At 28.2% G+C, this 22,779-nt stretch overlaps 1 protein-coding gene across 1 annotated transcript; it reads right to left on the bottom strand.

Annotated features, from left to right (window-relative positions):
* Positions 1 to 76: 76 nt before the first annotated feature.
* Positions 77 to 19,051, bottom strand: LOC101235119 (myoneurin). Its single transcript, XM_065805451.1, has 4 exons — positions 18,737 to 19,051; positions 15,679 to 15,786; positions 7,331 to 7,475; positions 77 to 762 (listed from the first exon to the last, which is right to left on the bottom strand). Exons 1-4 carry the CDS (start codon positions 18,887 to 18,889, stop codon positions 119 to 121), a joined length of 1,050 nt encoding a protein of 349 aa, XP_065661523.1. The 5' UTR covers positions 18,890 to 19,051; the 3' UTR covers positions 77 to 118.
* Positions 19,052 to 22,779: the final 3,728 nt, after the last annotated feature.

The raw sequence follows: 22,779 nt of genomic DNA, 5'->3' as shown, positions 1-22,779 counted from the left end.
AAGACACTTGAACATTGAAAACATGAAAAGTTTTAAAATTTCAATAATGTATTTGGCACTAAAAACAATTAAAAAATCATTTATACTTATATATCTTAAAAACATATGTATTAAATAATTAAACCAATGGAATAATTGTTAAAGGTTGAGAAATAATATCTCTTATAACTTCAACTGGTGAGCTGCCATTTAAAAGTTGAACTTGGACATCTTTTTGATTGTTGAGCATTGTTTGAATAACCTTTGTATCTTGATTATCATTTGTTACTCCCTGAATCGAGTTAGATGGATCAAGAGGTTTAAGTTCCATTTTGTGATGCAACTTTGTAAATAAACTAACTTCATCAGGACTTGGATAGGAGCCAGAACTTTGAAGATGAGATTCAATGTGTTTGCTTAATGTCTCATTAGTTTTAAATAAGTTAATATTGCATAGTTCACTTTTGTAAGATGCATGTTTAGAAATACAATGTTTCTTTAATCCTGATGGATCAGTGTACCCTTTCCCACAATGTTCGCAAACATACTTTTTATCACCAGTGTGAATACGAATGTGTCTATTCAAATTTTCTCTTCTATCAAAACGTTTTCCACATGATTCACAGGCAAATGGCTTCATACCTGGATGCTCTTCAGCATAATGACGCCTTATTGCTGATACCATTTCAAATTCATTGTTACATAAGTGGCACTGTAATGTATTTTTTTTGCGCAGCTTACTTCCACTATGAGAGCTATCTGCATCATCACTTGGAAACACCTCTAAACAAAGCATTATAGCAACTGATTTTTATGTCACATATATAAATGTAAATTAAAAAAAAAAAAAACAACAACACTAAGTTAACAAATTATTAAAACAAATGTTTAACATTTACACTGTGTAGGGAGCTGGGCCTGCACAGTATATATGTTCTACTAATATAAATTCTGTGCATATTAATCCTGACACTCATCAGTGGTGCGCACTTTAATCCTGATACTCAGCAGTGGCACGCACTTAAATCCTGACACTAAGAAAATGAATAATAATAATAAAAATTAAAAAACTAAAAATATTTTTGTTGTTGTAATAAACCTCATTTATATATAGATTAGAGCTGTGTAAGATTAGGTTTTTTATCTTTGAGCGAGTTCGATCGAGATTACAAAAAACAAACTAGTAAAAGCGTACATTCAATTCATTTAAAAATGTCATCATCTAAAAACCATACTTATCCTAATGCTAAAAGTCTACAAATTTTTATCAAGAAAGGTAAGTTCTTCTACATGCTCTGATGTTGAGTTCACTCTGAAACGTTCCCAGATGTTGAGACACTCTGAATTGACGCTGGTTGCTGGGATCGACAGAAGTGATTGAACAAGCTTAACAAGTCAAGAAAATCGACTTTTATTTTGCCTCCACCATGTCAGTGGACAACCATAGCGCCCAATTGCCATATCTTTCAAGTATGTCTTCACATCATCATCAAGCGCACTTGTACTTGATACATCAGCATCAGCAACATTGTCGTTAGTTACAGTTGCTGTCATCATGTTATCGAGGGATTCCCACAAGCCTGTTGATTTTGTTTCTAGTGTAGACTCTGTCACTGAGTGCTGAGACTCTACTGGTTTTGGTCCTGAACTTGGTACTGTTGGAAGTTCATTGAGTAATTCACGAAGTTTTGATAAGTTGGCCGCCAGCTTCTCAGGTTGCTTGCAGTAAAGTGACTTGTAACTAGGACCTACCAGTGTGCAAACTGCACCTGGCTGAACCTAATAAAATATTACAGACACTGTCAAATAGTTCAAGGAATATAGATAATTAGTATCAATATATTAGATAAGTATGACCATGGTCCGTAATGCAATTGAAGTTAAAGAAAGCTTTATGTGGAAAAGGTAATTAAAAATTAGTGTGTGATTGATAATGACAGTGAATGTCGAAAAAAGATTGATAAAACACTGAAATAAACACTTATATACTGAGTCTTAGTATATAAATAATTATTTATGTTACCTCGTCAATAGAAGGAAACCTTCTTTCTAAAGATGCCACAAGTCTCCGCATCAGTGAAATTCCAGAGCCTCTATTTGCAATATCACTGATGAAACCTTGCAATTTCTGGTGTAATCCATGCAGAGCTGGTATTTTAATAGATAATGTTGGGTATCTTTCACCACACAATTCTCTGCTAGCCTGTTCAAAAGGAGTTAAAATCTTTACATAACCCTCGGCGTGTTTTCATTTGTTCGTAATGAGATTCTCCACCTTACCAGTTAATGTAATTTTGGCTGATAAGAGCGCTTTCTCTTCCATAAGGTGTTGAATCATGTAATAATCGGAATTCCAATGTGTTGATACACTTATTATGAGCCCACATTCATCACGTTCATCTCTTTTAAATTGCCTTTGTCGAGCATACAGCAGTTGAGATGATTGAATACTGTAATGGTAGTGCGAGACGACTTTTTTACATTTTGCTATCATACTAATCATGTCTTCAATTTCAGATACTGCATCATTAATTGATAATTGAAGCGTATGAGCAAAGCAAGGTAAGTCCATAAAGTTTTGGCACATGTTCATGGCTGCTCTCTTATTACTACCATTGTCTCGAAGAACGCATACTGGTAATGCTCTTGGTAGTGACCAATCTTCAATTGACTTCTCAAGAGATTTTAATTTTGCTTCGCCCATATGTGACACAGCCACAAACGGTTTATTCTTGAGTGTATATGATCGCATTTGAAAATCAGCAGTTAAGTATTAAAAAAAAATGATATATAGGAATCCAGAGCTCGAGAAGACCATATGTCTGTGGAAAAGCAATAGGATGGCATGCCAACAAACTCAGTAGAAATGCGATCAATCATTTCTCATTTCAAATTTTTATACATAGTTGGCACAATACTGTGAGAAAAAGTGGTCCTGCTCGGAATATGATACTGAGGAACAACCAATTTTATAAGTGCCTGAAAACCTTGTCATTCTACGAAATCATACGGCAGGTAATCGGAAGCCAACATGCGCCCAATTGTGTTATTTCTTTAGCTATTTCATGATCAGACGTCCATGCTGTTTTCTTAGCCCACAGATCTGTGACACTAACTGACTGTTGTTTTACAGCTTTATTTTCTTCCTTTTTCATTCTTTTTGCTTCTTGTGCCTTTTTATCATACTCTGCTGATTCCTTCTTATGATAACTTTTCAGGTAAGTAAATAAGCCAGTTGTAGATGAAATAGGGTAAGATATTTATTGACTGCATTTTCAAATTTTACAAAAACCAAATATAGTATCGTTAATTTTACGCCTATCAAAATAATTCCAAATAATGCTCCTTACTCTCTTGTCCTCCATTTTAAAGCGTTTTAATATAATTTTACAGCAACTTTTTGAAGCGTTTTAATATGATTTTACAGCAACTTTTTAAATATCGAACTTTAGGTTCAAAATTCAAATTATATTTAATCTAACTAATCACATTCGATTCGAGTTTGATTATTGAATAAACTCAAACTCGAAACACCTCTAACATAGATAACACTTTCTCAAAACTCTCAGTCATTATATGTAATAAAGCCTTTTGTTACAATTATGTTAATATAAAAATTTTTTGGCAACATTAAAATTTAGTTTTTTAACTGTTATTATATTTACATACAACTATTTTAAATAATTACATGATTTAAAAAACAAAACATAAACTGGTGTAAAACCTAGTACAAATTAAAGTAAAAAGTTTTAATGAACAGCTAGTATGATATACCTGTTGAGTGAAGGCTTATAACTTTTTACCTGTTGAGTGAAGGCTTTTCCGGTTCAATATAAATGTTTTCTTTTGAAGAAAGTATTTTTAATTGACTGATTTATAATGAAAACATAAATCAGTCAAAAATGAAAAAGACTATAATTGGTTGAAAATATTAGGCCTGTGTCATCTGAAAACTTTTAGATGTTTTTATTTTTTGTAGAATAATTTAGTAGTTTAAGTTTTTGTAGATACTATAACTAAGAAAATAAAAAATTAAAAGAAAAATAACAGAAAACAATGAAACATTTATAGTCATTAAAAAATATTTTGTGATTACAGAAAATATTATTACTTATTTACTTTGAAATGTTTACTAAGATCATTATTAATATCATTATTAATATAAAGGTTTGAGATGTTTACTAATATTATTATTAATAGGCATATAAAGGTTTGAGGTGTTTACTAATATCACTATTAATAGGCATATAAAGGTTTGAGGTATTTACTAATATCATTATTGATGGACAGTAAAGTTTCATAGGTTGAATTGGATTTCAATTCTATTTGTGTAGTCAGTTTTAGCAGATGTTTTAAAAGAGTTAATTTCTCAAAGTATTATGAAGTCATTAAAATTCTGCCAAATGGGTCATGCTTTTCTTAAATTTAGCTCCTCTGAACAAAATGATTTATTGGGCTTTAGCAAAAAACTGTATGCTTTTTTGAAATTTAACTTTAACTATGAAATTCCATTATGTTATTTTTCAGTGGATATTCAACAAAAACAACAGTAAAACGTTTCTTTACATTTGTTGTGTTGATGAAAAACATCCATTCTGAAGATAATGTAGCTCTTCCTTCATTTTTTTCATCTCTACATTATTAGATTTGGCTGTCTTGATTTGAGCATAATATTTTTCCTCAGTATCATAAATATCACTTCTAAGATATCTAAAATTGATATTAAATTTAAAAAGTTCAACGTATAAATCGTATTTCCAAGATTTAAGACAATTTTGCAAAATTTGTTTACGAAATTTTTTTAAATCTGGATTTTTATGTATAAACAGTCTATAAATGGCAACATTCAATAACACATCTAAATGTTTGGTATGTTAATTGCCCTTTTTGCTGCAGTCACAAATAGGCTTTTTATATTTTCATCAAGTTTTTTGTGGTTGCCATGTTTACCACTGCCATCAACAATATTTATAGAAAAATTTAGAACCTTTATTTTCAGTCTTGAAACGTTAATTCCAAACAGTGTAACAAATGCCTTACATAGAGATATGGTTTTTTCTTTACATGTAATATAGTAAGACAAGCTGCTACAACTTTTTGTATCCTGTTTTCTGGGCTTTCAGCAAATAATAGCAATGAAAAAAGATACATAACATAAATAATTTATTAAGATGACTTATGATGGAATTAACATTTTGTGTGACCTCTTTTAGCTTTTATAATAGCATTCAAACATTTTGGCATAGATTCCACTAATTTTTTAATAATATCAGAACTTATTTCATCCCAAGCCTTTGTAACAGCAGTTTCTAATTCTTCCTTTCGCTTCAAATGACGATTACTTATTCGTTTATCTAAAATCGACCATAAATTTTTTATAGGATTTAAATCTGGACTTTGTACTGGCTATTCAAGAACATTTATGGATTTGATTTGTAAAAATTCTGTTGTTTTTTTTACTTATGACCATTGTCATGTTGAAATATAAAATTTCTACCTAATCTCAATTTATGTGCTGATGAAGTCAAATTATTCAAAATTCAAAATATCAATGGCTTCACCAGTTTTTCTCCAAACATTTTTTTTACCATCAGAATGTAACAAATTAAATTTGGATTCATGCGACCACAGTATTTTCTTCCAAAATGAAATTGGCTTATTAACATGAGTTTTAGCAAATAATAATCGTTTCTTCTTATGTTGCTGTGTCAAAAATGGTTTTTTACCTGGTGTGTAGCTTTTAAACCCATTTTCATGTAAATGATTTCAGATTGTTTTATCAGTTATTTTGGTTCAAGTGTTATTTTCAATATATTCTGTAACTTTTCTGGATGACTCAAATCTACTTTTCTTGAATCTTACAATTAAGTGATCTTCTTTGACAGTAGTCTTACATTTACGCTCACGTCCTTTCAAAATCTTTACAGTTTGGTGACTTTCAAACTTTTTTCAATGTTTGAAATGGTGGAACGTTGAACTCCAGTCTCTTTTTCAATAGTTCTGTAAGTTTTTTTTTGTTTAACTAAATCCAAAATTAATTTTCGTTGATTCTCATTCAAATATTATTTTGCTGGAACCATGATTGCTAAAATATAGAATTCGCTCCTAAATATTTCATAAAATAATTTTTTGAGAAAAAAAAATTGTTTTACCTTCAGAAAATTATTAGTATTTTACAAAACAAATTATAAATTATAATTATATAAGATATTTTTCTGCATAAATTAACAAAAAAATCAAACACACCTAATTTTAATGATTCAAAATATACAAATGAGTCAATTTTGTCATCCAAATTGTGCAATATTTGTTTGTCTGTGTCAAATGATTCATTTTTATCCCATTATATTTTTCCAACACTGTGTATACATACATACATATATATATATATATATATATATATATATATATATATATATATATATATATATATATATATATATATATATATATATATATATATATATATATATATATATATATATATATAGAGAGAGAGAGAGAGAGAGAGAGAGAGAGAGAGAGAGAGAGAGAGAGAGAGTAATACATTTAAACAAATTATATTCTTTAAACTTTAGCAGTTTTGATAAAATTTTTCTCAAATTTGTTTGGTGCTAATTTACTTAATTTACTTTTTCAGCTTTAGTCATAATGGTAATGAAACCAGAATTATAAGTGGTCCAAAAACTTAAGAAGTTTTTGGGCCACTTGTAATTCTGAAACATTGTACTTAGGTACTTTTAGCATCAATTATAACACCGAAACATTGGACTTAGGTACTTTTAGCATCAAAAAAACTTTTGAAGGCTATTTTTTTATTTATAAAGTTGTAAAAATAGGTAGCTAGAATTTTGTGCAATAACATTTAATAACATTTACAAAATACAGATAAAAACCAAACAAATAGGGAACACTGTTTAGTTTCATTTTGACAAAAAAAAGACACTTTTCACACAAGATTTTATTTTTTGAAACTTTTTATATTTATATTTGTTATTGGCCAAGTTTATTTAATATTTATTGACCATACAACTAATATTCAGTCACTCTATTGATCAGGTTTCTTTGAATGACATCATCTACATTCGACTATTAATATTATAGTAGTTAAATATCATTATAATTATTAATTTAATCATTACTGTTATAGCATTTTTAAACTTATAATCTAGAAATAATTTTATTCTTATAGTATAAAAATAGTTGTTTTGAGAAAAAACAAAAACATTTTTTGTTGTATAATTAAGTAGTATAATCCAGTTTTCCTCTATATACTAACTTCATGAATCTAATGAAAAAATGATATTAAGTTATTTACATTAAAGTAAAAATTTTTTTTGTTAAAAATTACCATTTGCGTCTTTTATGTTTCCACTCTGATAAGTATTTATTTCTTTAACTTCATGAGTAATTTCATTTTCAGAAGATTGAACAACAGCTATTGCTTGGTTTCTATTAAATTTGCTATCATCATTATGTGATCTTTTTAATCCAACCTAAAATTTAGATTTTAATATGATGTAATATATACATAATTACACTATATATCCAGTACTGGAATTATTATTATGGATTTTTAAGTTTTTAAATAATAATCAAGTTTTTTACTTCAAAAACAATCATCACAGAAAAATATAGTCACATAATATATTCCAGGTATATCAAAGTTTTTAATACTTGGTTTGACCACCTTTAGAAGCTTTCAATGCTTTCACTCTCTTGGGCATGCCCATGATTAAATCATGGCATAATTTGGTAATTGTCTTGAGGAACCAGACATGGATTAATCTCTGTATGAGCTGCGATTTTGTAGTGATAGGAACTTTATGTATTTCGTTCTTCAATAATCCCATAAATTCTCAATTGGGTTCATTTCTCATTTGAGCACAGAAAATTCATTCTCTAGAAGCCATGCCTTTGAAAACTTGCCTGTATGGCATGGAGTACTATCCTGTTAAAAGATAGTCCTTATCAGTAAACCAATCATGGATTTGAGGAACCAGACATTTCTCTAACACTTCTATATACTTTCTCTAGTTCATCATTCCCTCCAGGATATGTAGACGGCTAGTTCCATAGATAGATATCGCTCCCCATACCATGATCTTTGTAGGGAGCTTCAATGTTTTCTTAAGACACTTGGCCTTGAACTCCTCTCCAGGTCTTCTTCTGACTGTCTGTACCCTATCATCCAACACAGCAACTGTTAACTCATTTGAGAATACAACCTGAAATAAAAAAATGCCTGATAAGTATCTTAGAAATCATAGTAAAAAAATTACATTTATAGTCATGACAAACACCTACTGATATTAGTCAGAAAACATGAGACTGAATAAAATCATATGATAGAAAAATATAAACTTAATAAAATCTTATAATAGGTCTAATAGAAAGCTAAATTAATGATTACCTTGGACCAATCTTCTTCTGCCCAACTTTCATGCTCAACAGCCCAATCATGTCTGGCATGCTTCATTTTGTCCGTGGGGATCTTGGCTTTTTCCTTGGTCTGTATGCCTTCATTCCCTTCACTAACAAGCAATTATTCACTATTTTACGGCTTACATTAATGCCCTGACTTGCTAATTCCATAGATATCCTTTTGCAAGAACTTCTTCTATCACTGAGGACCATTACTTTGATTTTTCTCTCAAGTCTAAGGTTAGTTATTCTTTTACGACCACATTTTCCAAATCTTCCAGCTTCAACTTTTCTACCTTCATCCAGCTTTCTTTTCACATCACTAACTGTTTGTGTTGAAATCTTTAATTTCTTAGCTATCTATTTTTGTTTTAGGCCACAGTTCTCTAATACACCACAGAGAGTAAAAAGAAAGTGACGCAAACTTAAATTAATATATTTCAGAATTTACAGGTATATTTTCGTAACAGTGCACATGACCCTAAAATGAAAAAAACAGATAAAAATGGATTTCATTTAAAAATAAAATGGTCCCTTTACTTTACATATGTATATAATTATAACAAAATGTATAATCAACCACTGAACACCTTTTTGGATGCCTCAATTAATGGAATTTGGTGAAAATTCCAAAAATCCATAATAATAATTCCAATACTGTATATATATATATATATATATATATATATATATATATATATATATATATATATATATATATATATATATATATATATATATATACCCATGGGGCACCTTGATACATAATACGTGCATAATTAAAAAGGTAAATAAAAAGTATAAAACATAGAGAAAAGGCGGATTTTTATTTGAAATATAAACAAATGAATTTTATAACCCAAATAATGCATCCAATGGTCCAAATCACATTCCAGAAGACCAGATAATATATTGTTTTAAGTGTCATTCTTAAGCGTCAATAAATAAAGGCTTTGTATTGAAATGGGATCGCCTTGCATTATTTTTACATAAATCTTCTTAAAATTGATGTTAAATATTAAAAGAAATGATTTTTAGAATTGTTTATAACACAATTGACTATTACTCTACAGTTTTAGGGTCCCCTGTAAATGCTGTACCAAGTTACCTCATACTTGCTAAAAGATAACAAGCGCTTTATTTTTAGTATTAATTTGTTTTTTCAATGATTTTGTTTATTGAAGTAAAAAGCCTATGGATTGTAGTTTACAAAATATTAGTTACCAATAGACACATTGAATAAAATACCTTAAAACTTATGAGCTTTGAAAACTAATAAATTACTTTGTCATTAAAAAAACACAAATTTTGACCCCTCAGAGGACTAATGATGTCAAATGATTATAATTCACCTCCCAAAGGCCGAGAAGGCCACTACAGATGAGGAGGCTACTTGTGGTTATAACCCTCTCTCAACTCTATAACTCCGAAACACGAACCTTGACGAACAAGGCCGCTGTGCGGAGAAACAAGTTGATATATATGATATATGATATATATCTATCATATATGATATATATCATATATGATATATATATATCATGTGATATATATATATATATATCATATATGATATATATATATCATATATGATATATATATATATCATATATGATATATATATATATCATATATGATATACATATATATATATATATATATATATATATATATATATATATATATATATATATATATATAATATATATATATATATATATATATATATATATATATATATATATATATATATAAAACGGTTAACAGGAGCAAATTATGTCTCTAGCAAAAATAAAAAATTATCTCTAAAAAGAATAAAAATCATTGTAACTAAAATGAAAAACACAAAATTATTTATATAAAAAAAAAAAAAATTAATTGCAAAATAAACTGCAATTCTTTTTAAAAGGCACGATGGTTGCACACAAAAAAAAAAGTTAAAAAAAATTGCCAATTTAAATGCAAATGTTTTTGATTAGATTGGACTATTTGATAAAAAATAAAATTATTACACTCTAAATTATTGTATAACAATTTTTATTTTATGTAATAAATTACATATTTTATATATAATGATTACTTTAATATATTATTCACTTTGTTGTAGAATTTTTAATTGTTACAATAATTCTTAAAATGCTTGCATTCTATTTCTTCATAAGGAAATGTAAAAAAAATTTTATAAGCAGTAAAAACTTTTATAGCTCTTTGTCAAATTTTTTATCAAATAAGTAATGTTGTTAATAAATAAATGGATAGCTAGTGTGAAAACCCTAAGACAATGCTCGTCTAAAGAATTTTTTAATGATGCAATAAATGACACTTGTTATGTATATATTTTTGTAACATTAACATTACAAACATAGGTTTGTATCAAGTATAAAACCAAATTTTGTATTTAATAAACAATTTTTTTAATGAGTAACTTGTACAAAAACCAAAAACTCTCATAAGAAGCTGTTTAGAGGGGCAGCTCGCATGCTTGCCATGTTTGTTTTTTATAAGTGCTCGAGAAAATCTTGCCTTATAATCCTGCTTGATGAAAAATGGTATTTGACTCCAACTTTCAAAAATTCTGAAGAAAACTTTGGCCCTTCTAGTTATCACCAAATCATTCTTTCCTCTATTATTAACAAAGTCTTTGAGTCTATTTAACAAACTAATATCTTAACTTGATACAAACAACTTACTATCTAACAATCAATACAGATTTTAATTCTCTTGTTATAAAAGAAAGGTTTTATTGTGGATTAATTAGATTAGAAGAGACAAGGATCAATCCTCTTGACATATAAAAAACTTTCTATAAAGCTTGATCTTCTCCATAAGCTTGCTTCATATAGTGTATCTGGTTTTTGAGATTATTATATCATTTCTTTTAAACTGCAGTTATAAAATTGTCCTTGAAAGCCAACATTTTCTTCTATTTTATTTCCAAGAGAGTTTTTTACAACAGCCTCAAACAACAACCAAGCTGTTTTTTTACTTGCTATCGATTGTTTTAACTCCTGCTCCTTTTCCTTGATTGACAAACATGGCAACACCCTTTGTTTTCATTTCTTCTGGCGGCGGGAGACTAAAATACCAACTTCATTATGACTTTCGCTGCTAGTTGGGAGGCAGAAGCCTATGGAGGCGATTTCCAAACCATTATGCCTCCAAAACATCTTCGACGGGGGCCGCCAGAGGCTTCTGCCTCCCGATTGGCGGCGGCCTTCAAAACATTCTCCCTTCAAAAATAAATTCTGGCTGCTGCTGCCAATTGGGAGGCAGAAGCCACTGGAGGCGGTCTCTAAACCAACTTGCCTCTGAAATATCTTCTGACGACTGCCACCAGTGGCTTCCACCTCCAAAAAGAGTCGGCCTTTCGGCAGAAAGTTAGTTTGCCACAGGGAGGCATTATCAACTCTGGTTTATTGTCACTGCTATTAATTTCTGTTTATTTCTGAATTTAATTTGAACTTTCTGCAGAACTTGATAAGATCTTTAATAGTATATTTATTGATATATTATTTGCAAAGATAGACTTTATAATTGCTGGATCTAACAGAAATGATAATTTATCACAATTACTCAATGCTGTTTTAATGTTGAGTTGAAATTTTTTTAGATTTTTTATCATTAAATCATTAGCATATACTATGAGAGGCAATGAAATTTTAGTCTTGACTAATGACAGAAAAGAAAAACTTAACCCTACTCACAATTTCTGTCAAGTTTTGATGTGTTTTTAAAGAACTTTACAAGTTAACATAGTAATTATAGATCAAATTCATTGAGAAAAAGTTTTCTACTAGTAGCTTATTTTTTTTATGTCTTTTGATCATAATACAATTGATGAATAGACTCTGTGATTATTATACTACTTGTTATATTTAGTGCACTGTTCCATTGGTTACATATTTAGAGTTTAGACTTTTATGTTGTTTAGATTTGTATCTTGAGTTTCCTGTTAAAAAATTATCATTTTCTTTATATTCATCTTTACTATCTGTAATAATAGGTCATATGGGCTTGCATCTTATCAATTGGACTTGCTAGATTCTCATTTGATATTAGTTCAATTGGAAATTGTTCATCAAAGTTAACAGGACCTTTCACTACTGCACTTTATAATCACTACTGTAATTTATTATAACAATCCACATCATCATTTGTACATAGAAATTTGTTAATAAGAAAAGCTGATTTGAAGCTTTAGCATGTTACATTATTTCAACTTTGAGCAATTTTAAAACTTCAGACTGTTGAGAAACCAAAAGTAAAATTAGCACATGAACAGAACTAAGCTATGACATGAGCTAAGCATATAACATATAGCATATAACTATAACATGAGCTAAGCAATGTTTAGATTTGTCACATTTAAGCAGTCTAGAAATCATGATTGCATGCACCATCATGAACATTATTGCATGAAAGTCAAAATTGCATGCACCATAATGAACATTGTACGAACATAAATTTTCATAATGTTTCCAAAACATATCTTTAATAACATCCTTCATAAAGTCTGCTATATTTTCTGAAGTCTAGTTTTTCAGTGGTGTACAAGTTAAATAAATATCATCGTTTGTTATTACTGAACACCAATAAACATTTTGTCCATCAATCATTGAGCAGCAATATTTCAAAAAATATTGTTGCTCAATATTTACACTGCTCTTCACTGATTTGAACATATCAATTAAAATGCCGCATGTCAAAGATAAATGTGATGGAGTGACTATACCAAAGTTGTTTTCAAAAGTTTTCACAAAATTGGTTGTTTCCACAAGGTTTAGCAACAAACTAGTACAAAACAAAAGTTGCAATGTCACAAGTAATATCAAATTTTACTTTTGAGGCAGACCCACTTGCACTGTACCAATTTCCTAATTTTTTTTTCTTCAAAGAGATTTTATTAGTGATAATTTAGTGTACTAGAAATAAATGATTTTTCGTGTTTTCACCAGACACTAAATGTTTCAATAAACTTTCTACTAATTAAAAGGTTTTTTATTACCTAATTTGACTTTTTTGATTTCTAAACATGGTTTGCAATAAATTTTATCTAGATTTTAGATATTAATTCTCCATAATAATTCCAAACAACCGATACATCTTTTTTAAGGTATTAGACAACTTTATCTTCAGATATTTTATTGACGAATTTTCATTTGGTTCATGACAGGAAAATAGTGTATTATCTATTGATCTATTCAATTACATATATACAGTGTCTCAAAAAATTATCCGACCAAACATTTTTTTAATATTTTTCCAAAAAAAAATGCTGTATTTTCATAAATTTAGATTTTTTTTGGTAAACTCAAGATTCATAAAAATAAAACAACATGTTTTTAAATAGACTTTATTTATTTTAATGTAAAATATAAATCACAAAATTTTTAGTCTTAAAATAAAGGAACTTAGGTTGTTTTTTTATTGTCAAAAAAATATTCGACCAAACACATTATTTGATTCAAAATTAATTATTTTATAACAAAACAACTATTTTAATACTTTGTTGGGCCTCCCTTTGCTTGGATTACAGCTTCTAGACGTCTAGACATTGATTAGACTAAAAATTTTGTTTGTACCAGTTGAATCTTTTTGCAGGCTTCTACAATTGCCATTTTGAGGTTATCTTTTTTGGAGAATGACCGATCTCCAATATTTCGATCTAAAATTTCCCACAAATGTTCAATGGGATTAAGGTCCAGTATTGTGCGGACCATTCCAAGACCTCAACATTATTTTCAGCAAGACACTCCTTGGTTTTAGTGGCACTATGCATGGGATCATTATCTTACTGAAATATAAATCCCAGATCCTAGCCGAAGTTTTCGAGCAGATGACTTCAAATTTTACTTTAATATGTTTCTGTATTGCACCTTATCCAATATAGTATCAATAAATTGGAGTGTTCCGATACCCTTCCAAACTAATGAACCCCATACCATCACGTTACCGCCACCACTATTGAGAGTTCCTCTCGCACAACCTATTTTGTAGTCCTCTCCGGCTTTTCTCCAAACTTTTTGGGCTCCATCAGATGACTTTAACTTAAATTTCGATTCGTCGCCTCACAGGATTTTTTTCCTGAAGATTAACGGCATGTTTTTGAACTTGTTAGCAAACTCCAATCTTCTTTTCATGTGTTTCTTACTCAAATATGGTTTGTTACACACAAGTCGAAGTATTTTTTTGAAAATTTTTATTACAGTAAAGCCGGAGAAGCCTACAAATTAGGCTGTGTGAGAGATACTCTCAATTATGGTGGCGGTAACATGATGGTATGGGGTTCATTGGTTTGGAAGGGTATCGGAACACTCCAATTTATTGATACTATATTGGATAAGGTGCAATACAGAAACATATTAAAGTAAAATTTGAAGTCATCTGCTCGAAAACTTCGACTAGGATCTGGGATTTATATTTCAGTAAGATAATGATCCCATGCATAGTGCCACTAAAACCAAGGAGTGGCTTGCTGAAAATAATGTTGAGGTCTTGGAATGGTCCGCACAATACTGGACCTTAATCCCATTGAACATTTGTGGGAAATTTTAGATCGAAATATTGGAGATTGGTCATTCTCCAAAAAAGATAACCTCAAAATGGCAATTGTAGAAGCCTGCAAAAAGATTCAACTGGTACAAACAAAATTTTTAGTCTAATCAATGTCTAGACGTCTAGAAGCTGTAATCCAAGCAAAGGGAGGCCCAACAAAGTATTAAAATAGTTGTTTTGTTATAAAATAATTAATTTTAAATCAAATAATGTGTTTGGTCGAATATTTTTTTGACAATAAAAAAACAACCTAAGTTCCTTTATTTTAATACTAAAAATTTTGTGATTTATACTTTACAATAAAATAAATAAAATCTATTTAAAAACATGTTTTTTTATTTTTATTAATCTTGAGTTTACCAAAAAAATCTAAATTTATGAAAATACAGCACTTTTTTTTGGAAAAATATTTAAAAAAATATTTGGTCGGATAATTTTTTGAGACACTGTATTCAATTACAGCAATTGAAAAATTAAACAGCAATTACAAAATAAACAGCAACTCAAAATTAGAAAACCAGAATTTTGTAATTTTTTTTTAAAGCCAGACAATTATAATAGTTAAAAAGCTTTTAACTTCTTTTACTTTATCAGACTCCTATTTTTTTGGATATTTAAATTATTTTTTTTAATCTGTATATATATATATATATATATATATATATATATATATATATATATATATATATATATATATATATTTAAAACAAAAATATTTACATTAACTTGTTTACTCCAAAACTGACGAACTAGTGAATCACAATCAAATAAATGATCATCATACACCCAACTCTCTTTCCACTGTACTTTATAGCATCTTTTACCATTCTAATAAAAAAATATTACATGTATATAAATATATATATATATATATATATATATATATATATATATATATATATATATATATATCATATCATATATATATATATATACATCATATAATATCATATCATATCATATATATATATATATATATATATATATATATATATATATATATATATATATATATATATATATATATTATATATATATATATATATATATATATATATATAATATAGAAAAAAAAACTGAAATTAAGTGTAATAAGTTGTATATTAGGCCAACTAATTAAACTTTATAATTCACAACTAAAAAATAATCCAATGTTATTCAGGGTGGTAACCCTCCTTCCAAAGATTAATTAAATATCCACGGACATTTTAATCATATTGCTATTAAATTGGCTAAGCCAGGAAACTCATACAACAGTAACAGCAATCAAGTTGTTACAGGAACCAGCATATCAAATTGAGTAAGATTTATTACCTTATGATTAGACTAGAAGACTTATAGAAGGAAATAATAGGAAAAAAAAATTAACATTTCAACAATTAATTCCCTCCAATTAAACAATCAATAGCTGAATTTGCTTCATTACTCAAATAAACAAGGATGAGTTAATCATGAGTACTAAAAAAGGCAGAAGCTGCTCAATCTTGACCTGTTCTAGCAGGTCCAACAACATCTACAATGTATTTTTAGACCTTGTCTAAAAGAGAGAAGGCCTCATTAGAAAAACCAGCCCAAAAATGACAATGCCAAACAAAAAATGACAATATTCTTTACAAAGATGAAAAAGCAATTTACAGAGGTAGAGAATGGATTCAGAAATAAGAAAATGGCTACCACAAGAGAAGCATAGCAGATGTTAACTTTGCAATGGATTCTTTGATAAGAGGTAAGTAGTTAATTATAAAACAAGAAGTAGTGAATTATATAAAAAGAGAACTCAGTTAGAATGTTGCCATTCATCAATATCTTCAATATATCAACAATATTGTTGTAATTATTAGCAGTAAACAAGGTGTCACAGAAGATCAGATTCAGGATTGGCTGTCTGTTCTAAGCAATCAAAAAGTGATGACATTTTGTCAAAACTGTAATACAGATAATCAAAAACACATTGATTTTCAGAAAGTCAGTGTTAGACTTAACACGAGACAGAAGTTTGCTAATTAAAGATTTGAAGAATTTCCTAATGATAGTTTTGTTGTTGTTGTTGTTTTTTTAATTCTAATTCATTCCTAACAAGGCTGAGAGCAACCACTATTAAGTTGGGAGTTACTAAAAAAAAGAATTATAGAGCAAGGAAACTGTTTACAGAAGACTTGAAAAGTTGTAGGTTGTATGAGTCAGGAAAAAATAAAGGAAAAAATGATGGATTTAGAAAAAAATTAGACAAATAAAATTTTTTAGAGCATGCAGGGACAGATACAGTAAACAAATGAGACTTTGCTGAATAATAAGTCAAGCAAGAATGAGTTTTAGTTGATGAAACTAGAGATAATAGCTCCTTTGAGCAGCGACCATGATAGTATTTGTAGAAAAGAGAAAGAAATGCAACTTTACGATGATGGGAAAAAGGCTGAAGCTTAGCAGATAGAGTGGACCCAACTACGTTTACAATGCATTTTTGGACCTTGTCTAGAAGAGAAAGAGCATCATTAGAAGAACCAGCCTATATACGACAACAGTATTCTATACAGGGATGAACAAGACATTTATAGAGGTAGAGAACAGAATCTAAAGTTAGAAAATGGTGAGTAAATAATAATCCAAGAAGACATAAAAAAGAGAACTCAGTGAGAGTTTAAGTGGAAAATAACTTTAGAACAGAAGCAAGAGTGATTTAAATTTCTAACAATGAAAAAACCTATTTTTTGGGGACAATGACCGCAGTCAACAAATGAAAAGTTACATACAAAAAGATTCGTATCTTTTTAAAGGATAGATTGAAACACTTTGATGGTAATGATAATTTTTTAAAATTAAAATATTTGGGTACATTATTACTAATGTCAAAACTTAAATAGTAATGGTGATAAAATTCCACCATGTCATACACCATTTCCTATACTAAAAGCAGGATATTTTGCTTTATGTTAAATAATACACATTTCATGCAACCAGACTCGCAATATTTTTTTTATATTCCTTGATCTAGATTACAGAACAGAAGCCAGTAATTAACGTTATCAAATGCATTAATATAACTTATAAACGATGTAAACACATGACTACCTCTAGATGTGTGTAGTAGGTAATAGCTTTTTTTAATTAACTTATGCATAAAGTTGTAGAATGCTTCCGTTTAAAACGAAACTGGTAATCCTCTAATATATATATATATATATATATATATATATATATTATATATATATATATATATATATATATATATATATATATATATATATATATATATATATATATATATATATATATATATATATATATATATATTTAAACAACTTTAAAAAGTATTCTACACAATAGAGTGCTCAATGTTCTTAAAAGAACAGAGCAATTATATTAGTAGTAGATAATCACTTAACAAAATTTTTTTCCATTTAACACTGTGTTTCATCAACAAAGATTCATCAGAAATGCATTTCTGATGAATCAAAGATTCTTTTCTGATGAATACATTTCTGATGAATCAAAGATTCATCAGAAATGCATTTCTGATGAATCTTTGTTGATGAAACACAGTGTTAAATGGAAAAAAATTTTGTTAAGTGATTATCTACTACTAATATATATATATATATATATATATATATTAGATGATTACCAGTTTGGTTTTAAACGGAAGAGTGCTACTACTTTATTTAAAGTTGTAGAATATTTTAGTTAAAAATTGCCATTTTTAATTTTTTCAACTTTAAAGTAATATTATTTCGAGTTAAACTAAGATTCGTTAGTTAAAAAAACGAGGTACCCTTTATACCTCGCCGAAACTTGCAGCAACTATGGCTTTCACCTCCATTGTGTTAAGAATTGCTCGTGGCATAGTTTTACACTTAGTTCCAGATTGTAAAGGCAAAGCAACATCAGAATCATATGCTTCTTCGTTCATTTTGGGACTTTGAAAGTTTATCATATATTTTATTAAAACATAAAAAAATACACTTCGTCGCCACTCGAATACATTTTGATTGGTGGGAAATTAACGTTCCTCAATCGCTGTCTAAATTAGTCAGAGGAGGCCAACAGGTTTACTTCCTTTTTTGATTTACTTTAACTATTTCCCTCACTCCTACCCCGCCCGCATGATTTTTACTTTACGAGAATATAGTCATTATTTTAAGAGACAAATATATTAAAAGATAATAACGTTAATGGCGTTAATGAATGTGATAAAAATAATATAAAATAAAATGGATAAATGACGTGTTTTTAAACTCTCTGGTTAATCTTATTAACAAAAGCTCTAGATATCTTAATAGAGTAGTCAAAAGGTTTTTCCTTTTTGTTTAACTCTCTAATGTTTTGCGGTTGTTTCCCAAAACTCCAAACTAATCATACTTGGCAATAAAAAAATATTTTTGGTCTGATGCCTGAAATATTTTAACAAACTCTTTTTTCTGTAAAACCTGAAAGTGACTTGATTTTTTACTCTATCGGGTTTCTTTTCTCGACACTTACTTTTCTTATCTTAAACTTTGGCTCTATCAGATGTTAATAATTTCATAAAAATATTTTTAACAGTGTACCGGTGTTGATTTTAGTTTATTTTAGGGAACTAAACAAGACGTTTTTGTTTTTTTACATATTTTAATTATTTAAAGAGCGCAATGTAAAACAATGCAAATAATGCAGCATAAATAAAAAATAATATAATTTGGATAGACACGTAGGCAGAAAATGTTTGGCAAAAGATTCCATGAATAAATTTACACTTCTTTGATGACCGTAAATATTAATAGTCTGTCATAATCACGCTATTCCAACGTCCTTGGTACCAAGATCCCATCTTCTTAATGTTTTGATGGAATTGTTTTCTTGTTCATTAACAACATCTCCAAATTTTGAAAAAAACGGTTGAGATGACTTTAAAGAAAATGCATTTTAATGTTCATATTTGCGCCAATATTTTCCATTTTTGTTCCCCAAGAAAACTTTGCACTACATCTTCAAAGGCTCGTCAAGCTTGTTTTTATTTTTTATTGTTTTCACAAAACTTGTGTTCTTCAAGAGCATACGGATCTGTAATCCACCACTGTGCAGTAATGCATCATGGTACAGTGGGCCAGAGGAGAGCAACACCACTCAAAATTTACTTCTAAATTGATGTAATTTCTTTTTATAAATGTAATCTAGAGATCCCAAGCACTCTAATACTGATATAATTTTTTCTCTACTGTCATTTTTGAGCTCAGTAAGTAAATTTTACTACAAAAATGGCAATATTTTACCTTTCAAATATTGGTGAAAATAAAAAAATTAGATTAAAGAACTATGAGACCAGTAAGACAATTTTACAACATTTTAATTTCTTAACGGTATATATTAGTCTATCGACATCAAATATTGAAATAGAAGAAAAAATATGAAAATTTACTTTTTATGCTTGCTTTTTTTGAAGTGATTTTCAATAAAACCCCATAAAATTAACAATTATTTTTTAACACTTGCCTTTACACAAGCAGAAAAACATTAGCTCGCACTATGCCGCACATGTTATCAACTTTAAACACTCTCATATATAGATAAAAATTTACAACCAAGTTTTCTGAGCTTATCTGAGCGCAGTAGGTGTTAGACTTTTTATTATAGATGATATCTATAATAAAAATCGTAGATTTTGTTTTAAAAAACTGAAGAAGACACGTAAAGAACGGTTTTGGATATTTTAAATAGCACTTTTAATGTTTTTGTGAAAAGTTATGAAACATTCTATGACGTTTATGTAATTTTCATTTAATAGTTTTTTTAATAATTATTTTTGTTATGTTTAAGCGGTTTTTTCCTGTACATTTTTGTGAATTGTTGTATTGTGTTAATTTTATGTGAACATGTATAAAATAAGGACCATTTAGGGAAAATTCAAAGATTCCAACAAATCTGAGGATGTCAAAGGGCTCTTTATGTACTAATGTATAAACTATGTCATCAGCTAGATTCTTATATATATTTCTTAACTTCTATTCTATGGAAAATATGTTTTTTACCATTGCTGGTGAATAGAAGTGTTTTTAATATAAAATACAAGTAATATAAGATACAAGTAATATAATAAAATATTAAAAAATATAACAAGTAGTATAATAATCACAAAAAAAAGATTTTAAAAAATTTAAATAATGTTTTGTCTTTCTTTTTTTCTAAATTTTTCGCTTACATAAAAGTCAATATAGTTATTTATTCTGTTTATATTGACATCAAACCTAATGTTTTTGATAGTTGTATGTGCTAGAATGGTGTTGATGTTGTTCAGTAAATATATATCACTAAATTCTTTTAATTTGATATTTTTATTGCAATGTTATTATTGATTATATTGCTGAAAAAAGACTTGAACGACTATTTATCGTGTTTGTAAGACACTTTGATGTTTAAAAAGTTTTTATTTCGAGTGTTGTACTTGATGTTATTAAGGTTAATAAAATCAAATTGTTTGAATAACTTCATCTGTTTCTTGTAATAAACTATTTTATTGCATAGTTTTAGTGTTCTGCACAAAAATCAATGATGAAAACTTTGTAGGTTATATGCTTTAAGTAGTTGATTGATTTGAAATATATCTTTGTTTTAAATATTAATCTTGAGTAGTAAAAATAAAATCATATAATATGTTAAGGCTTTGTATTTCTTTTTTTGCGTATTAAAAGATTTGAGCAGTAACCAAAGTTATATAGAATGAATGCTTTGAAGAATTGTAAACGAAATTTGAAGGCTAGACCAAATATATTAGTTATTGAAATTTTTTGTATGCTTTTGCTTTCATCTCTTTTATGTGTTCGGTAAAATGTAATTTACTGTTTATAATGACACCAAGCAAAGAAAATTTATTAACTATTTTAATTTTGAACTTATCACTTAATATGATGGCAATATTATTTAGATGTATGCTTATTTGTTTAAATCATTGCTTTATTTTATCCCTAATGATGTCGAATTTATTAGCATAGCACCACTCAATAAAATTATTAAATGTTAACTGAGTTTTCGTTATTAGGTGGTTTATATCGGTATCACTTGTCATAAGTGTTGTGTCATCTGCAAATAATGTTGATTCAAATAATGTCAAATATTCAGGTAGATCATTGATCAAAAAAATCATTGAAAAAAAGAGATCTTAAAATGGAACCCTGTGGTATATCGATGTTAACTTGTTCTTTGTTAGAATATGTATCTTTAACTTTTGTAAATATTTTTCTATTATGAAAATAGTTGCTTCTTAAGTTCAAAGCATCAGTTGAAAAACCATAATGTTTTGACTTTAAAATCAGTCATTTGGAATCTACTAAGTCAAAAGCTTTTCTGAGATTGATAAATATTAATAATGTAAAGAGTTTTTTAGAGTTGCATAGCTTTACTTTAGAAATAAAAACATGTAACGCTGTTTCACATGAATGATTGCATCTGAATCATCATTGAATAAATTATTTTACTTAAAGTATGCAGTTCCCTTTTTAGCAATTATTCGTTCAAACCTTTTTATTAGTGGAGATACTATAGTAATACTTCGATAACTATTGATATCATGAATTTCACCTTTTTGTTTATAAAGTGGCATAATACTACCAATTTTAAATTCATTTGGAATACTACTTGTTTCTAGACATTTGTTGAATATAATCATTAATGGATCAGTGATTTAATCATATGATTTTTGATAATTTTCATTGGAATATCTGAAGAACAGCAGCTGCTTTTTCCTTTTAATTTTATGATCGCATCGACGATTTCATATTTATTAATAGGAAAATTTTTAGTTAATCTTATTAGCTATTTTAAGATTATAGAAAAGATAGTTAACGAAGTTAT

The sequence above is a fragment of the Hydra vulgaris genome, chromosome 09, assembly GCF_038396675.1.
Source record: "Hydra vulgaris chromosome 09, alternate assembly HydraT2T_AEP".
Classification (NCBI taxonomy): Eukaryota; Metazoa; Cnidaria; class Hydrozoa; order Anthoathecata; family Hydridae; genus Hydra; species Hydra vulgaris.
Note: the sequence above shows the minus strand (reverse complement) of the source record. Positions and strands in the feature narration are given on the sequence as shown.

What these genes read in the sequence shown, in the direction of transcription:
- LOC101235119 (XM_065805451.1), bottom strand. Translation starts at nt 18,889, where the DNA reads ATGATAAACTTTCAAAGTCCCAAAATGAACGAAGAAGCATATGATTCT. An exon ending in TTGCTGCAAGTTTCGGCGAG is followed by an intron (nt 15,787 to 18,736) that starts GTATAAAGGGTA and finishes TTTTTTTATTAG; the next exon opens with AATGGTAAAAGATGCTATAA. An exon ending in TTTGGAGTAAACAAGTTAAT is followed by an intron (nt 7,476 to 15,678) that starts GTAAATATTTTT and finishes TCTAAATTTTAG; the next exon opens with GTTGGATTAAAAAGATCACA.